The sequence below is a fragment of the Gekko japonicus genome, unplaced genomic scaffold, assembly GCF_001447785.1.
Source record: "Gekko japonicus isolate JY-2015 unplaced genomic scaffold, Gekko_japonicus_V1.1 scaffold84, whole genome shotgun sequence".
Classification (NCBI taxonomy): domain Eukaryota; kingdom Metazoa; phylum Chordata; class Lepidosauria; order Squamata; family Gekkonidae; genus Gekko; species Gekko japonicus.
In genome coordinates this window covers 719,674-739,120 of record NW_015159712.1, presented here as the reverse complement: position 1 = coordinate 739,120, position 19,447 = coordinate 719,674, and the positions used below count along the sequence as shown (strand labels likewise).

The 19,447-nt window shown below is 46.8% G+C and overlaps 1 protein-coding gene across 1 annotated transcript in view; it reads right to left on the bottom strand.

Annotated features, from left to right (window-relative positions):
* Positions 1–2,418: 2,418 nt before the first annotated feature.
* The window catches only part of LOC107107156 (activating molecule in BECN1-regulated autophagy protein 1-like), a 27,354-nt gene continuing 10,325 nt past the window's right edge, over positions 2,419–19,447 (bottom strand). The window contains exon 5 of the mRNA XM_015407446.1: positions 2,419–4,185. Within this exon, the coding sequence (XP_015262932.1) occupies positions 3,695–4,185 (491 nt within the window). The 3' untranslated portion in view covers positions 2,419–3,694. The remainder of the gene's footprint in view (positions 4,186–19,447) is intronic.

The window sequence follows — 19,447 nt, the reverse complement described above, 5'->3', positions numbered from 1 at the left end:
CTCCCCTTAACTTCTATATGATACAATTGAATGTATATACCTTGGGACATGGGTGCATGTGCACATGCACATATACACACAAAGACTGTTTTTTTCACAACGAGCTATCAGTCCATAGCATACTTGTTTTCTTCCACATGGCAAAATGAACATGCTCCAGTAATTACAAACATTTGTGGCAGGAATCTGCTGTTCATTATTAATTTGTGTATGCTAGACTGTTTTTTGTAGACATAGCCCCCCCCCCCCCCCGGCCAAGTTTATCTGGTCTTTCTCCGCTAAAAGTGCTACATTGGTGAAATCCGCAAGACTTGGCTTGCTTCAGATTGGCAGATCACACATAATTTCCATCTTCTAAACTGGGGAAGCCAAACAACCTTTGAAATATTTTTTTAAGGATTGCCTTGCTGTTTTGTTCCATTTTCAGACAGGCATCTAGGGGACAGTGAAGAAAAACTGCATCCAAGACATGTGGCTTGTCACTCCACCACACACCCATATTAAGAATCCATTCACATGAACACCTCACAATGTGGAAGCTGTTTTAACATACTGTAATTGCATGCTGCAGGGCTGTGAGAAAATAATGTGACCACATGGGCAGGGTTCAAGTCCAGTAAAACCTTAAAGGCCAACAATAATTTCAGGGTATAAAGCTTTCATGAGTCAAAGGTCATTTCATCAGATACCAAATGCTTCATATCTGATGAAGTGAGCTTTGACTCACCAATGCTTAAACCCTGCAAAAATATGTAGATCTTTTAAGGTTCTACTGGACTTGAATTGTTTTACTACTACAGATGAACACAGCTTACCACCTGAAATTATCTTCATGTGGGCAGATCTAATCAGAGATCTTTGCCAAGGAACTGGAATCTTGGTAGTCACCATGCTGTGAGATACCAATTCCATGGCAAAACCTCATCAGGTCAACCCTGTCCTTCTGAATACACTGTTTACATACATGTCCCTGAAGTATGAGATCACATTGCACTGAAGTGTGTAGCAGGACATACATGGGAAGAGGTTCTAATAAAAACGGGAACAGCTTAAGAACTCATGATGTTAAACTAGTGGTTTGGATCCGTGAGAGTATCTCCAGAGACAGACTGATTTCCACCCACAGAATGTAACTTTCTCACCTTTCTTCTTCCTCCCTCCTGCTACAGCCAAAAATGCCTCAAGGGAGGTGAGAAAGTCATGCCTTAGGAGCAGAAAATCAATCCACCAAGCCGATGTATGCTAGAGCATCATTTTGAGAAGTTTCACATGATTTTAGTAGGATCAAACCAAGGGGGAAAAGTGGTTTACATATCACTGGAACCTGTGTATTTTGTAGCTAGGGGATCACCTTACTTGGTCTTTTTTAAAAAAATGCTTGTTAGTCCTTTTGTGATTTACCTGCTGACTTGGTAGTCACATCCTCACGACAGCTTTTTTTGAGGGCTAAGAACCTTCACCTTTGGTGGCTGGTCATCAGTGATGGTAAAAGGCAATTAAGACTTCTTTTGGCAGATTATTTTTTGCGAGCTGCTCAGGAGGAAAACTTCAGGAAAATTGGCCAGCTTTGAGCATCATGTTGCAATACCTCACTTCATTTCAAGACCTGGAGCATAAGTAGAACGGATCTCTTTCTCTGTCAGACCCACCACCACGCTAAACCATTTATTGATTTGGGGCATTAGCTAATTTCCATGCTAGCCTGGTTCCAAGGCAGCCACAGGATGCAGGAAGTCATGAGAAGCCATAGATGGCAGTTCCATTATCAACCTGAAGCTCCTGTCAGCTCAGTAAGTACAACTGGCACAGGGCAGATTTTAGTGCTTCATTAACACTCTGATGAGGCCTGGCAGCCAACTGATTTGATTTAAAAGTTCATTTCCATGCTGTGATTTAAGGAAATGCTTGCTTAATGTTCTCTAACAGACTCTTCTGACTGTGAGCATAAGAGCTGTTTAACAATGGGCTTTATTTATTGTCATGCACTCAAGGTGCCAAGAAGCCACAGGAGGGGGGGGGGGGGGGGGGGGGGAGGTGCAGCCTCTTGCAGGTGCTGTGAAATAAGCTCCTCATACAGATCAGAACAAATCTGCAGGGCTACTGGTATTCCCTAACTCCCCCCTCCCCCCAACTTTCTCATCGCAGACTGAAGAACTCTGTTTTTTACCAGAACAAACCGCACTGTTTATGCACAGAGCCGAGCAGGTTAAGAGTCTCTGCCCCAAATTTTCTCAGCAGGGACAATGAAGACGTTGCTGGGCTTTGGTGGAAGTGCTCCCCTACCTTGTCTCCAGAGTGTGCTCCAGTGAACAGTAAGAGATGAGCAGGGAAAGGGTCACACAATCGGAACACATTTTCCCAACTATGTTTAGCCCTCTACCTTAGCACAAAAGAAGACAGGAGACCAAAGAAGGGTTTGTCATATTTTAATGACGTTGATCTTTGGTGTTTCCCTCATTAGCACACACTCTCCCCCTACCTTCCTGCTACAAGCTCACTGGGATGGAGAGTTACAAACGAAAAGGAAAATCACATTTCAGACTAGAAACAAAAATGTCAGAGCCTTGATTTCTCCACTAAAAACTACATGTACAAGGTCAAAGTTTCACATGCAACACCTTACATCACAGACACATACCTTACGCTCTGACATGGAGCTACCCCCCCTCCCCCATCCCCACCCCAAATAGGGAAGTGCAGCCTGGCTGTGGCACCATGATCCTGCCAAATGTCATCAGGTTGAATTAACATATGTTACTATTGGCACAGCAAGAGGTGCTAAAGCCCTGGGCAATTTCTCAATAAGTGCCATCTTTATTGGGGAATGGTACCCACCCAACCCACATGCTTTGCAACTACGTGTTGCCCCACCCACAGCAGCCCTTATAAGGTCCTGCTTGCATACAAAGTAGAGACTCTTAAACAAAAGGCTCACACTCCTGAGAGGTTCCTGAGCATGAAGGGATGGTGAAGCCCAAGCACAGCTCTCCCACCTCCCGTCCTGGGCTGGAAAAGAGTGGAACAGAGTCCTCGAGAAGACTACTTTGCCTTAACCAGCCTGCAGTCTTTCAAGCCACCCAGATGCTGCACATCTGAAGAGTCACCTAGCTCTTACTCGCCAGCAGCATGGGATTGGAACTCTGGCTGGAAGATAAATCCACTCTGGTAGCAGAGCTGGGGTGCAAAGCCCCTCCACAGTAGCACTTAAAGAAATGTACACGTTGAATAAGGTTGTAGGCCTCCAAAGGAGGAGACTACAGCCCCCTTTATCAGTTCATCTGGTAGGTCAAAATAGGAGAAACCATTAATTAAAAAAATAAAACAAACAAAACCAAAACAAAGAGTAACATTAAAAGCACTGCAGGGTTAGGGCAAAGCTTAATGGATTCCAGTAGCCAGTGAGCTGAGAAATTTACATAAGGCTCAGCTGAATATCAAGGTTTATTACAGCTATTGTAGAAAATGTGCAGCAAAACGGATGCAGGAAGCTAAGACACAGAATAAAACCTCTTCAAGAGTCTTCCTATACAATTGATGGTCTTCCTCTCATTTCCCACCCCTGTAAAACAATGCCCTCTGAATTACCAGCATCTGGTTGGAGTCAAAATCCCCCTACTCTTCCAGTTCCTGGTTAGCTGTGAGGTACAAGTCTCTGCTTAGCAGTACAAGGGTAGCACCAACATATAATTCATCTCTACCTGTTCCGAGATTCTCCACTGGTGCTATCATTACTATAGAAGTTGGTATTATCAGGAAGATGGTTGTTATTAGTTAGGTCACTGTACTCAATTGGTCCCTCAGTGTCCATTGAGGACTGAGCCTGCTCCAACAAGCTCTGCCCACTAGCTTCTTCTCCCTCGATGATATCATCAGAGGAGGTCCGTGGGCTCAAGCCACGCTCTGTCACCTGCATGGACTCTGAAAGGGTCCGTCCCTCTAGCTCAGCTACCAGCTCCTGTGAAGTGGATGGCTGAGCTGTGCCACCATCTGCTCCAGTTGATTCAGCACCAGTCTGAGAACTGCGGTGGATGCGATGACTCACAATGATGTTGTTGCCAAAACCCCCCATGGATGCCATGGTAGTGCTTTGCTCCCGCTGGACCACAGCAGTCATGCCACCTTCAGCCATCAACCTCTGGATCCTGGTCAGGGAATCCTCTCCAGTAGCCCCATATTCTGGACCACCTGAAAGAGAGCAACAGTAGAGTCTAGTATCCAAGGCAGAAATCTACAACATGAAAAACGATCATGAGATGATTAACAAGAAAAGAGGATGAGGAACACCAGCTGCTTCGAGAGGGTGCCCACCTGAAAACCCTAGAGTGTATTTCACAAACAGTATTTCCTTCCATAGTTTGGCACGGCCACATAGCATCAGCAGTTTTTGCACAATAAATACATTCACTACTTGTTGCGTAAATTCTACACATCCACCCTTCAGGCTGTACTATCTTGCAGGTATCAGTTTCTAAGCACTATACTCTGTACACAGAGAAACGTTCTCCCCCCGCCTTCTGTTAGAATTCCCGGGAAACAGAACCAGAAGCTCCATTCAGATGTACCTGCTCCTGGACTGTACTATTCAAAATGGAGGGATATTTCACCACAAAGAACAACCATTTCTCCCTCGCGTGCTAGATGTGTATGTGTATGGAAATACTTCTTACATGTAGTGCAGCATTCAAACATTCAGTCTCTCTCCCTCACCATGAAGTGGTCCTGCCCAGCAACAAGCTCACTGTGTGAGTCTTCTACTTCTCTGTCTTAGCTCTGGGACATGGTTGAGCTCAGGTCACAGGCACTAAAGGTATTGTCAGTGAAATCAATAGTGATTAGTTATACAGCTCCTACTAAGCCATCCTCATATCTATACCATTTTGACAACTTCTATTACTTAATGTATTTTTAAAAACCTTTGGTAGCTGTGTGCTTCCCCCACTGAGCACTCATTCAGTCCCACTTGGATAGGATCCATCAAAACAAGTCTAGCCCTTTCCTATCACATAGGGATGGAGCATTGTGCCATTGGCACCAGGACTGGGTCTCCAGGAATGATCACCAGTGTTGCTAATAATTAAAGCAATGCTGTCACCTACAAGGCTGCTTTATGCTACTCAGTGATAAAGGGCTAGCCTTTTCTATGGATATCTTCCCCCTTAAAACAGTACATATTGGAATATAAAGATGTTAATCAAAACCTCCAATGAACAAAACAAGATACCAACAGACTGCACTTTTAGCCTCTCAAGCCTCTCTTATAGTCATCAACACTATCCTTCTACCAAGAATCGACCTGTAAGTTTCAAACCAAACTGTCAAAACAAACTGTCCCTGCCAAGATCAGCTCTTATTTATAACCTTTCTGCCCCAGCCTTGATCCCCTAGCATCTTGAAACAGATAAAAGACTGAAGAGTTACCTTTTGAAACATCATACTGGCATTGCGGTTTGGTTAGGAAGGATCTCACTCAGGACTAGTTTCAAGAGACACCAACTACTTCTTAAATGCAGGCTCAAGGGACCCAAAACCATCTTATTCTACGTACCTACCTACCAATCCAATACTGAAATAAAAAAGGAACTTCCCCATTTTGTCCAAGAAGTAAAAAAGGACATGATGGACAAGCTCAGAGGGGAAGCAAATCTGGTGCAGCCTGGATGGAGTTGTCAGCGAGTCCAAAAGCAAAGTATGCATTTGGGCAGATACATTAAGTGGATACACAGGAAGCATACACCATATTTATGAGTTCTGATTACTTAGCAAACATATAACCCGTCCCCTTTCTTTTCAGATTGTGGGGAAAGTATTGCCTACATCTAGACTCTTATCAGAGTCATACAGTATGGAGAGCCCACTGCCCCAAGGAATCATCATACCCAGAAAAAAATAGCTCATTGAAGCAGCCTCATGGAATGATCAGCAATTAGCTCCTTCTCATATTCGCACATGAAGGCTGCTGAAGGAGAGCTCCTTATTCAATGGAATGTGCCAAATTGTTCCATGGAGGGAAACAGCAGCTACGGGCTACCTGATCCTTATTAAAGATATAAATCTTCCTTCCAGCCTTTGCAGAGTCATCACGACTGATTGCAAAACAGGAGTGGCCACGGACTTGCCAAGCAACAGACAAACTAAACGGAATAAGAGAAAGATGGAGGTTAAGAGGCTAACACTGGATGGAAAGTAAAATGGGTTAACCCTTAACACAGTTAGGGAAAACTTATGGAAGGAGATGGTGGCAAGGGAGAATCAGCTTTCAGCAATAGGGAGGTGGCAGCAGTTCCCCCACTTGACTCCAACTTCCCATCTCATTGTGGCTTTTGTCTGTGAGGCTCAGCTGGCCCTCAGAGAGGATTTTTGGGGACAAACAGGAGAGGCTGCTTGGGGAAGTAGAAGGGAGGGAAAGATCAGCTAACAACTGCTTCTGTGTGGTTTACTGTTGGATCTAACCTACAGAGTAAGCAATTCTGAACTAGGTTTATTTACGAGAGTCCTGAATATGCTAAGGAAATGGCAGCTCGTGTGAGGCATAATTAGAAGGTCTCATCAAAAGGAATATTGGGAAGGAAGGCAGTTATCTTATCTGGGTTCTTATCTGTATTTCTGGCATGCATTATGTTCCACATTGAAGGACAGAAGAAAGTTCCATTCAGAAGAAAATATTATCTTCAAGTTTGTCCCGTGCCTTCTTTCCAAAGCATCAAAACATATAAAAACCCCTTCAAAAACCAAAAAATGTAAAACTTATATGCTGCAATGCCAACAAATATTAGCTAATAGGAAAGAGGCTTCCAGCTTCTGCTGTAATGTCCAGTATTGCCCAGATCTCAGCAGATCTCAAAACAGGGTTAACACATTCCTTTGTCTTAGATACACTTGTCCTCCACTAGTCTTCCTGGTGGTTAAGTAGGAATGGCATTGGAAGAAACCAGTGGGACCAGCCTGGGCCAAGGTAAATATTTTCTTCTTCAGAAGTTACTGTGTCAGAAAGCTTTTATGTACAATTAAACTCCATCACTCACAGAGATTATGTTCTTTTGCCACTGAATGAAAGCTTTTCAGTTAGGAAATATTCAGGGACTTCTGCTTGAGACAATTAATTTCAGACTCCCACAGTCTTGACAAATAGTTTACAGTCAGTCTCCCTCCTTTTGAAGGACACATTTGAACCAGATTAGACCCATATACAAGTGTGGGCTTGCAAGACCCATGGGGGAATAAAAGTAAATAAAAACACACAGTTAAAAGCAAGCTAAAATATACATAAAATACAAAAATGTAGGACAGGAAGAAGGTTCGCTCAGGTAAGGGAACAAAGAAGTCTTCACCTACTGGTGGAAGATGGCAATGAAAGGGGACAGGGAAGAAAGCTCTAGAGTGTTGGTGCCACAACCAAGAAGGCCCTTCCCCAGGTTGCCATCCACCTAATCTCAGAAGGTGGGTGCACCTGAAACAGGGCACCAGAAGATGCTGGTCAGCACCAGTGCCCTGAACTGTGCTTGGAAACAAATTGGAAGCCAGTGTAGATGGGCCAAGACAGATATGGTCCCTATGACCTACTCCAGTTAACATCATATATTTAAACAGACTGAGATTACTCCATAAAGAGATGCTATCAGGTATTATCACAATCACTAAACCTGGAAGTTGGGCCCAGTTCATAGACCTTACTGGTACATATTGACACATTATGATAAGACCAAGTCATAGGAGTCTAGACTTCTGATCAAGACACCTACAAGGCACAAGTGCGTGTGACAGGACCAGCGAGTATTATAATGCACTTAGAAGCTCCACTGGTATAGAAAGCTGCAACTCAACTGCTATCAATGGAGTATGCATATTACACCTGTTCTGCAGTTGCTCCATTGGTCAATAAATAGTTTCCAGATTCAATTCAAGGTACTGGCTGTCACGGAGAAAGCCCTTCATGATTTAGTACTCATATTTACAGAACATCCTGTCCTGATATGCTCTGCTGTGGCAGCTTCACTTATCGGAGCAATGACTTCTAAAGACGTCACCATGCTAGTGGATATGATCAGCAGCTACACATACCTGAGCATTCTCTGTTGTGACTCCCACCTGGTTAAATAGCCTTCCAAATGAGGCCAGGAATGCTCCCACACTTGCACTATTCTGCAGAATGTGTAAAATGGATTTTTATGGGGAATAGGATTATAATATATGTCTATGAAAAAATTAGGCAGTTTTCATTGCATTGTTCATTGTACACATCAAAATATTTAATAATCAACATGGCTACATCTGTGATACTTAAGTCTGTGGACTGGGTCCATGTACAGACTATGGAGCCTTTTTTTGCAAACTTGGGGGATACCCCAGGTTTGCAGAAAAATGTGAAGCTCAGGCAAAAACGAAGGGTGAAATCCTCCCAGATTGAGAAACACTGTATGAGCATGAGAAGACAACACACTTCTATCGGAGCTGCTGTCTCGTGGTGGAAGCAGGCAGGGAGGGGGAGTGGTGGGAACAGTGGGGGGCAGGCAGAATGGGAATGTACGGCAGTCAGGATAGGAGCAGGAAAAGAAGTTACTGCCCCTCCATGTGATGGGTGGGCAGGAAGAGGAGCTGCTACTGCACCCCAACATGTAAGGGGGATGGGCACGAGAGGAGCTGCTGCCACCACCACCCCAACATGTGAGCCAAATGTCGAGAACAGCTGTTGCCACTCCCCTAACATTTGAACTGTGTGAGTGGAAGGTGGAGCTACCACTGCTCCCCCAACGTGTGAGCCAGGTGGTTGTGAGAGGAGCTTTTGCCCCTCACCTGTGAGCTCGGACCTGCCACCACCACTTTCCAACCACTTGAGGCAGGCTGGCCAGAGAGAAGCCGCCACCCCCCCACCCTAAGCCAGGCAAACAACAGCAATGCTTCAGCTAGGCAATTTGCCTGCCTGGCAAGTGGCTGGTCTGCTGCCAACTGAGGGGGAAGGAGGATGGGGATGGGGAAGGAGGATGGGGATTGGAAAGGGGGGACAGGCAGTGCTGCTGGCAAGCAGACTGGCTGGCAAGTGGCTGGTGCAGTGGGCAAGCAGCGGGCCGTGATTCCCCCATGCAACTTCAATTGGTGCCCACTTGTTATACCATTTTTTCCCTGTTTTCTAATTCTGTAATCCAGTTTTATTGTATTGTTTGTTGTATGTACTATACTGTTCTTATAGCATTGTTTCATTTATTTAGATAGCTATCTCCTACTTTCCTTCCCAATGGGAACCCATAGCCAATCATACTCCTCTCATACTCCATTTTATCCACAACAACTGCTGTGTGATATAGGTTTAACTGACAAGAGAGTGGCTAGTCCAAGATCAGCTAGTGATCTTCTATGGCAGAGTCCACATTTGAACCTGGGTCTTCTAGATCCTAGCCTGACACTCTAACCACTTCTCCATGATGATCTATGCTGAGTCTCAATGAGGAAAGTGGACTATAAATGAAGCAAGTAAATAAATTAAATCCTCTTAATATGAGGGAGCTTCAGCCAGACACAGCATCTTCCATTAGATAATGATGGGATCGCCTGAGTGAACTAGTTGCATCTAAGCCACAAGAAGTTAATTGTACTCACAAATTTTAGTTATTTATTGGGCTAATTGCTTGTTGGAGGTAAGTCAGCCAGACTTGCCAGCTAGTGCTCCTGTTTCTCTACCCCACTGCTAAACACAGTCAGCCATGACTACCATGGGCTGAGTCTGGACATTCCTTGCGGGCAGCCCTTAAGCACAACATGGAATATTTTCCTCATCTTTGCTCCTTTCCTTTCCACTCAAGACATTTGCTTTATTAATTCTGAGGCTAGGGCAGAATTCCAGGGGCTAGGTCTGTTGCCTAGTCACAGAAGCAGCAGGTGCTGATTCCGCAGCAGCAGGACTGGCTGCTCAGTAATTTATCATGTCAGGAGTGATCTGATTAATAAAGATGAGGAAATGTGGAGAAGACAAAGTTAGCATTTCTCCTAAGGATCTGATCTTCAGTGCCATTGCTAGACCCACAGGCGTAGCCAAATTGCTTTCTTAGCGAGGCCATTTCCCCCTTTTCTCTAAGTGCAGTGGAAGTTCTTCAAGATAAAACATTTTTAGAAAGGTAGCTTTAGTCACTTGTAGAAACATACACAGCATTATGGCACAGTTAAGGCTAATGAATTTATTCTGGCATGTGCTTTTGTAAGCAAGAGCCTACTTCATGTTTTTTCCAAAGGACATGAATATAATATCAATATATCTATTTCTCAATGTGGCCCCATCTGTGGATACTTGAATCTAGAGATTAGGGCCATGGAAAGACAAGACAAATATTTCTACAAAGCTGAGACAAGCCCCAAGTTTGCAGAAAAGCCTGAAATCTAGAGGGGGGTGGGTGGCGGCGGCTAAAAAATCCCAAACAAATAACAGGAGCAGCACTTGTAGTTTTAAGAAACAAATGCCCTCAGTGGCCACTGGTAGACAACTACTTCAATACTGCCAGCCTTCAAGCCCTATTTTTTGTCAGTAAAAGGCAGGAGGAAGGGGGAGGGCCCTTTTCAGGGCTGTTTTGGCCTTTGAGACAGGACCCATCAGAGCCAGGGCCAGCAGCAGCCATAGGGAACTTGGTACATGATTTGCATGACATACCCAGGACTCGCTGCTTGTGTCTGTTCAGGCTGCAACAACCTCACAAATGCCCCTCTGTGAAGGCTATAAAAGGCTGATTTAAAAATGTAGCACCTTCTGCTGGAATTAGATTGCCACTTCCTCTCTGTATCTAGAATACTTTTCTAAAGTTTTAGGAACTGGGTCACATAGTGGTTAGAATGTCAGATTAGGATCTGAGAGACTCAAGTCTATATCCCCACTCTGTTATGGAAGCTCACTGGGTTACATTGGGCCACTCACACCCTAACCTGCTTCACAGGGCTGTTGTGAGAATAAAATGGAAGGAGAATGGTGTAAGCAGCTTTAGTTCCCGAATGGGGAGAAATGTAGGGGGTATATGAATTAAATAATAAATATAACTAAAGATGGCGGGCAGATACAAGGTAAGTTGGTTTATAGATAGAAAAGAAAGAAGGGTGCGCAAAGAAAGCAGAGAGGGTGTGAGGGTCGCCAGGAGGAGGAAAAGAGGAAATAGTGAGGGGAGGGGGATACAAAGAAAGGTAAGGAGTGTCCTGCAAGTCCTTACAAGTTCCCCACTGTACAACTGGGCCCAGCCTGGCTGACACTCCACAACTGGGCCAGAGTTTTCTCTGGGGAAAGGCCAAGGAGAGGGAAAGCTGAAGATGGGGGGGGGCAGATAAAGGTAGGTTGGCTAGACAGTGGGAAGGAGAGATGGAAGCAGAAAGCCTGTGTGAACTTTCAGGAAAGGGAAAGAAGGAGACGAAAATGAGATGTCCCCTGCATCTCCTTGTGGGTCCCCCTGCTTGTCAGTATATCTAGTTCAACATGGACAAATCTGTAGATACTTAAATCCAGAGACTGGAACCAGTCCATGACCACATGACAGATCTTTCTGTAAACCTCAAAAAAGACCCAGAAAAATATGAAAAAACCAAAGAAACAAAAGGGGGGCTTAGCCTCCCCAAATAACAGAAGCATCTCCTCTAGCTTTAAGAAATAAAGTCACTAAGCAACCACAACTGTATTGCCAGCCTTCAAAGTCTTTCTTTCTTTATTGAAACTTTCTTTATCAATAAAAGATGGAGAAGAAGCAGGGGCCTTCCCAGGGCTACTCTGGCCTTTCAGGAAGGAGTCATGAGGGCCAGGCATGGCAGCTACCATGGGTGACTTGCTGTTATGTGACTTGCCTGACTCACCCAGTTCCTTGCTATTGTTCAACAGCAGCCACCCCACCAAAGCTACTGTAGTGTTTAAGAGTTTCAGACTAGGATTTGGGAGACACAGGTTTGAATCCCCGTTCTGCCATAGAAGTTCACTGGGTGACCTTGGACAAATCAGAGACTCTCAGTCTAAACTACCTCACAGGATTGTCATGAGGATAAAATGGAGAAGAGAACAATGTAAGCTTCTCTGAGTCCCCATTGTGGACAAAGGCAGGGTATAAATGAAGTAAATGAATAGGTTCCCCTGCTTTCAACTGTTATAAGGGTAAAGCACCATCTTTTTAGCATAAAGGGAAAAAGATGAAGTGCTTGATCTGAGATGTGCATGTCAGAATACTTTGCCACATTAGCAAATATGGGAGTATACTGTTCAGCTCATGAGTAACAGGGGTCAGTGCAAGTCAGATGTGCCCAGTATTCTCCATGAACAACAAAATCCTTTCTGAGCCATAGCTATCAAGATAGCAAAATGTATTGAGCCAGTCCTGGGTTCTGCTATTAAATGCCTGTTGCTCTGTTCTCATCTGAATAAGTTCTGTTAGCCTACTGCTGCAACAGATTAGCACAGTGAATTAGCACAGTGAATTATTTCCACCATAATGTAACCAGGGAACAGAACACAAGATCTCCAGCCCTGTCCTGTTTTGCACAGGTATTTGCTTCTGGCTGTTACTGAAAATCCCTCCCCACAATCTAAGGTTGGTTTGCAGCCATCAGAACACAGCAGCCCTTCTCACAAGTACCTTAATTTTCTCTATGTTGCTTGTTACAAGACAGGTGTGTTGCTGGAGCCAGAAGTCCTGCTTTATGGGGGGGGGGATTTTGGGCTGCCAGAAATATATTGCTCCATGGGAAGAAATCCTCATGCCCATAGAAACACTTTGTTTGGATCTAAGCCCATGTGTGTTGGACTACATTGTGCCATCTATATATCTAATAACGAAGTTGCCCCCGGAGTGCGGATCGCTAAATCAGCGCTCCGGGGGCAGCTGGGGGGCCGGGGGAGGTTTGTGCACACGTGGGCCAGTCCCCACGTGTGCACAAAAATGCAAAAAGTTGAAAAAATTTTCGGGGGGATGTTTAAATCCCCCTGAAAGTGCAAGAGCGTCTCCTGCGCGTGCTTGCATGCGGGGGAAGGGAGCGAACGGCCGGTGAGGCCCAGCAGCGGCGGCGGCGGGGGAGAAAGACCGGTGAGGAGGGGGAAGAGACGTGGAGCCAGCATTCCCGTGAAGGGAAGAGAAGCGGCCTGCGGCAACATCCGAGGGGGAGAAGGCGGCGCTCCAGACACACACACACACACACACCCCTCCTCCCAAGAGAGCCCCCGCCGGCTCACGCCCGAAAGCGGCGCCCCTGCTTGAAGTTGCCTGCGGGCGCCCGGCTCGGGCTGCTGGGATGCGGGCCGAGTGAGCGGCTTGCCGGGGCCAGCGGCATGCGAGGCGGCAACTGGAGCGGCTTGGACAGCCCCCCGCTGGCCTCGGAGCGGCCCCCTTGGGTAGCTTCCACCTTGGCCGCCATCCTCATCTTCACCATCGTGGGGGGGGGGAGAAGAGAGAGAAGGGGGGAAGAGAGAGAAGGGGGGGAAGAGAGAGAAGGGGGAGAGAGAAGGGGGGGACAGACAGAGCCTGGGGGGGGAGAGAGAACGGAGTTCAAGATGAACTCAGTACGCAACATTTTGTTGCGGGTCTCCACTTGTATTTATATATTGCTGAGGTATATCATTGTATTTTATGCACTGTCAATATGTGAGCAAGTCCCAATTCCCTCTTGCACCCCCCAAATGAACAGTAGTACTCTCTGGTGAGATCATGTGGCACTTTAGTACAAATCAAGGATATACATATACATGGCCTATTTCTGACCACTGGAATTTTATCAGTCAGGAGAAGGAAAGGTGATCATTCGGAAAGAATCAAGTATCTGGGTCCTGAATTTAAACATTTATTAAAGTGGGACAGGGCTCTGATAAAAGGAAGCAGCTCCCCTGCTGCTACCAGTGAATGGAAGTTGAGACTAAGTCTCATATATACGTACAATTTTTAGACAGGTGGGCACCATATGGTATCTAAACCACAGCTTTATAAATTTATCTCTAATCATGATGGTATAAATAGATGAAATACCAACGCTCTTGCATATGGTCCATCACTCAGGAAATATTTACCAAATCCAGTAGCATTCAAACTTTCTACCTTTAACAAACCTGCACTCACATGAAATTCTCTCCCAAGGAACCCCTGCCTATGAAGGTTCTAGGAAGTATTCCAAGACATGGAACAAATTCAGAGTTCAGTGGCACCTTTAAGACCCACAAAGGTTTATTCAAGGTATGAGCTTTTGTGTGCACGCACGCTTTTTCAAATACATTGGAATGGAAGGTAAGTGGTCAAATTTATGGACAGAGGCTGAACAGCAAATTAACATATAGCATGATGAAGATGTTTTAAGATATGCAAAGACAAAACTAAATAACAAACTAAGGTTATAAGGTCAACAGCTGTTTTGATTTAATTAAGGGGGGATAGAACAGTAAAAAATGTCAAAATAGGGGATAAAAGGTATATTTTCTAATTGTGGGAAGTAAAGTGTACTGAGACTCTCCATTCGTCTCCTCTCAGGTGTGGTCCTTCTTAAATTCAGAAACCTAATCCTTTGAGTCAATTGTTTTCTAGATACAACAAAAAGGAAGGCTGAATATGGACATCCATTGCAAGATCCTTTAGAAAGGAAAACTAGAGCTTGCAGCGTGACACTGCAGATAGATAATAAATCCTCATTTGATCTTCTAGGACAACAATGACAAAAATATGACTAGCCACAAAAAAACAGATGCGCCAAAAGGCTGAATTCAAGCTTGCCAAGGAACTAATTCAAGAAGTGAAAGGACTGGATAGTATGTGAGCACATGAAACACAGAGGAAAAAGCAGCGGCTGTCCTTTCACTGTATCCGCCTCTACTTCAGATATCCTCTCAAAGAAGAACCTGTCCTTTCAACACCTGAACTACTTTGCCGTTTGTTCTAGGTGGATGTCACTCAGAGGGTGGGCTCACCAGGGCTTCCAAACAGCCCAAAGCCAGTATCTCAATGAGTGCAATTAATATATTCAAGGACACATGTACAATGCATGAAGGTTACACAGCCTTTATTAAAGTTCTAAATGAGCTAACATTCTCTGTGCAGAGAAACAGTAGTCCAGTGACACTGTGAAGAGTCACAGAATTTATTCCAGCATCAGCTTTCATGCCACTGTTTTATTTCACCGCCACAGGTAACACAGTTACTAGGGTTGCCAGCTCTGGGGGTGGGAAAGTCCTGGCTGTTTGGGGGGGGGATAGAGCCTGGGGAAGGTGGGGGTCGGAACCTGGGAAGGGACCTCAATGGGCTATAATGCCATACAGCCCTCCTCCAGAGCAGCCATTTTGTCCCAGGGAACTGATCTCTGTAATCTCAAGATCAGATATAATTCTGGGAGGTGTTCAGCCCCCATCTGGTGGTTGGTAACTCTAACATTTACCCATCTGGAATATTCCCTAGACAGTCAGGCTCTCCTACATTACGTCCTCTCACAGGCTGAAGCTTTGCCACTAATTCCAATTCACTTTACTCCATTAGGAAGAAAAATGTCCCGCTCCGGGTGTCGCGGGCCGAGAGGACCAGACCCCGGAGCCCCAGCCGAGCCCCCCCGGGACCCCCGCCACTCACCCTGCCATTGGGGGACGAAGAATGGGGGATAGGCACGGCGGCCGCCCACACCACATGCCTCGCCGGCCGGGCGATACACAGAAACCATGGCCCACGGGGTGGCTGCGAAGGCGACGCTACAGGACCTGCGAGAGAGGCCGAGGAGGGAAGCAGTCCCGAACACCGAGAAAGGCGTGGCGGTGCGGCACAGGGGCCGCCGAGGCCGCCGCCGGTGTGCCGGAGCCCTGGAAGGGAACGCCCTTCTGGCGTCCCTGTAAATAAAGGGGGCGGGGCCAAGTACAGGGGGCGGAGGGGTGGCACTGGGGGCGGGAGATGGGAAATAAAGGATGGAGCAGGGAAGGAGCCGGGGAGGAGGAGCACGCTGGGACCTGGAGGGGAGAACAGAGAGAAAGGGCGCAGCAGAGAGAGAGGGAACCGAGCAAGGATTACAGCGTGCTGGTAGAGGGACGTGCGGGGTGCTCTGAACCCCGTCCCCTGCCCATCTGAGGCTCCTCAAATCCCTCCCTTTTATTGCCCTAACAGTCTCCAGGGCCGCTCGTCCCTCCGTGCAACACGGCCACTGGGGGTGCTACTCCGCGAACGGAGGAGGGGCTTGACAAGGTGGTGGAGAATGCAGGCACGCCAGACCCGCTAGGTAGGCCCCCACCCCGCCTACCTACCCCACAAGGGTGGCGACCACCTGGGGAACGCTCAGGTCGAGGCCCCATTCAAGCAGCCGCTGCCCTGCCGCTGTCATCATCAGAGGACTCCGAGAGCTCGGATTCCAGCCAGGACTCCATCAAGGCATGACCGGACCAAAGGGACCCCTCGCTTCCCGCCATGGATTTTGCACAGTTCGGGCAGTGGCTGGCCGAACATCAGGCGCAGTTGCTGCGGGACCTATCGCAGCAACAGCAAGCGGCGCAAGCTTCTCTAGTAAGGGAGTTACAACAGGCCGTCGCAGCCCGTCCGGCCCCAGTAGGCGGCGGTGGCCAGGGTGGCCCCAGCCGGGGACCTTAGCCCACCCTTACAAAGTTAGTACAGGACGATGAAATTGAAGCATACCTCGAGGCCTTTGAGCGACTGGCGGAAGCCTCCCAGTGGCCGAAGGAGCAGTGGGCGTACTTATTAGGGCCATACCTTACCGGGGAGGCCCAGGCCGCAGTAAAGGCTTTGGAGCGAGCAGATGCGGCCGACTATGCCAAAGTGAAGGCGGCCATACTTCACCGGCTCAAAGTTACCCCCGAGACCCATAGGCAACAATTCCGAACCTACCAACTACCCACTCCGGCGCGACCATGAGGCGTTATCACCGCACTTAAGGATTCGGCTACCTGATGGCTGGTACCCACCTCGGACGACGCTAAGAGGGTAGTGGAGCTGATCGTGATCGAGCAGTTGCTACAGATTTTGCCCCCACGAGCCCGGCATTGGGTCACGTGTTGGAAGCCGACCAACTCAGCGAAGCCCAGGAACTCTGGGTGGGACGGGGCCCTACGTGCTGAACCCATACGAGCGGGCCGCGGTGGTCTTGCATCCAGTCAGGGGCTCCGCACCGGAGACGACCCAGGGAAGCCCGGGAGAGCCCGCCCCAACATGGCTAGGGGAACTTCACCCCTGGGGACTCCCCCTTCCGCATGGCCTATGCCCCCAGCCGGACGAGCAGCCCCCAGCCGCAGTGACACCGGAGCACGGCAACCTGGGGGTGGGAACCGCCAACTCGGGGTGCCCGGACCTTGCTTCACCTGTGGGCAATGGGGGCATCTACGGAGGGATTGCCCCTTAATGTAGTGTGACCTAGGTCACGAAGCGGCCTTACAGACCTCTGCAGCGGGACGAAGGCCGCCGGCCTGGCTACTCCCGGTCCGACTGGGTGGACAGGAGCTCAAGGCCCTGGTAGACAGTGGGAGCTCCCTGTCCTTAGTGCGGTCACACCTTCTTCCCCCCGGCTTTTCAGTTCTGCGTACTGCCACAGTGGTGTGCTTCCACGGGCATGAAGAGTACTACCCAGTCGTGATGGCTCCCCTTGTCTATTTAGGACAGCGCTGGGAAGTACCCTTAGCCAGGGTCAGAAAGTTGCCCTCCTCGGTTCTGTTAGGCCGAGATGCTCCCTACTTCATAGAGGCCCTGGTGGCTGCCCGGCCCCCGGATGACCAGGCCACCGATGCCCCGACTGGAGAACTGTCTGCTCCGGCGGACGAGCAGAGATCAGAGGAGGAACCGGGCCGCGACTTAAGCGATGCCTTTGACAACTGGACCAGTGACCCCGGCTTCAGCCTGCCACAGGAACAAGAAGAAGCGCTAGAAGGCCTGCGGCGTCGGACCCTAATCTGTGGGTTTAATATTCTGCATCTAGGGCCATGTTCAGAATTAGAAATTGCATGTATTAAGTTAATAGTACATAATCCTGGAGAACTGCAGAAGCAACTTCTGAAAATATCTAGGTTAACTGTTTGGTTTGGAATGTATATCTGAATCCAAAATGTATAAATCAAATGGATGAATATGTGATGCTCCCCAGAGATGGACATCCAACAATAACAGACCTTCCAGCCCCGCACATCTGCTTGCTGTGTTTTGGACTATGTCAGCAACAAATTGCAAAGTCATGGAGAAAACCCCAGGCATTAATATGACAGAATTTTGCATTCTCTCCCTTTGCAGTGATGGCTTACTTAGGAATCTGATATGAAAATTGATTTATTTTAAACATAAAGGCTTTGTGGCTTTTCAAGGATGAGGCACAATATAAGGTTTTCCCACTATTCTGCCAACTCTCTGCTTGTATTTTGACAACTACATAACTTGACTAGGACAGACAAATGCTAAGCATTATAGACACAATCCAGCCACAGTTATACCCTTTTGAATTCCCCTTGTTTAAATGGTTGAATTAAATGTGTACTTAATTTTCTTCCACTGAAAACAATGGGGCCAGAAAATGCTCATCTTTGCCTAGATCAAACTCTATATTTTTTTAGAAGCTGCAGCAGAAGACATTTGAGTCTATTATTCAAACATCTCTTTGTGCCATTCACACAGTCTTTCGCCCAAGCTTATATTTATTTCTTTGATTTATGCAAACTTCACATGCAACAAAGTACACAAGACAGCAATTAACTGACAGAAAAGGAAACATCTGCACTAGAGGGATTCACTTTTAATATGTTTACTCACATTATAATCACCCTTCCAAAGAAGGAGCAGAGGCTCTCAGAAAGACAGAATATGAAAAGCTTTGCATAGGGGGAAATGAGTTGCATTTACTGGCATAACCAGAGCTCAGATTACTGTTTTGAGATAATATTTTGTGTCTTTCTATATGAAACCGCAAGATGAGCTCTGCCATAAGCCTACTCTGCCACAGAAGAAAGCACATTTTAAGAGTAAACCCTAAGCTTTCTGTAACATACAATTCTTCTCTTTGGCCTCATTCTGAAGCACTTGCTGAATACTTCCTAGAGAAATATCCATTTTATTGTCCTGCTGAGTGCCACCAATGCCACACTGTCTTGTAATGATTTACATCAACAAAGCTCTTTACAAATACTAATTAATCCACAACAGCTCCTGGGGAAATACTGTAGGAAACCTTTATTCCCAATGTGCAGGCAAATTCAATCATTTTCAAAGGCTGCATACTGAGCTAGAAGCAGATAAGGCATACTTACTTAGAAATTCCTGACTCCCAACAGTGTGATCTGACTGGCAAAGAATATTGTGTGTGTGTGTGTGTGGGGGTTTATAGAGATGAGTGAACTTCCCTTGGCTCACCATGTAATTGACTTGGTTCTTCCAAACTTTCACTGAGAATTCTCAGTCTTTCCAAACTTCTTCTGAGAAAGCTTGGCATGAACAAGCACAGGGGAGCGTATTTCGCCCCAGCCCCCTTCACCTTTTCCCAAACTCACCCTGGAAGGGAAAGA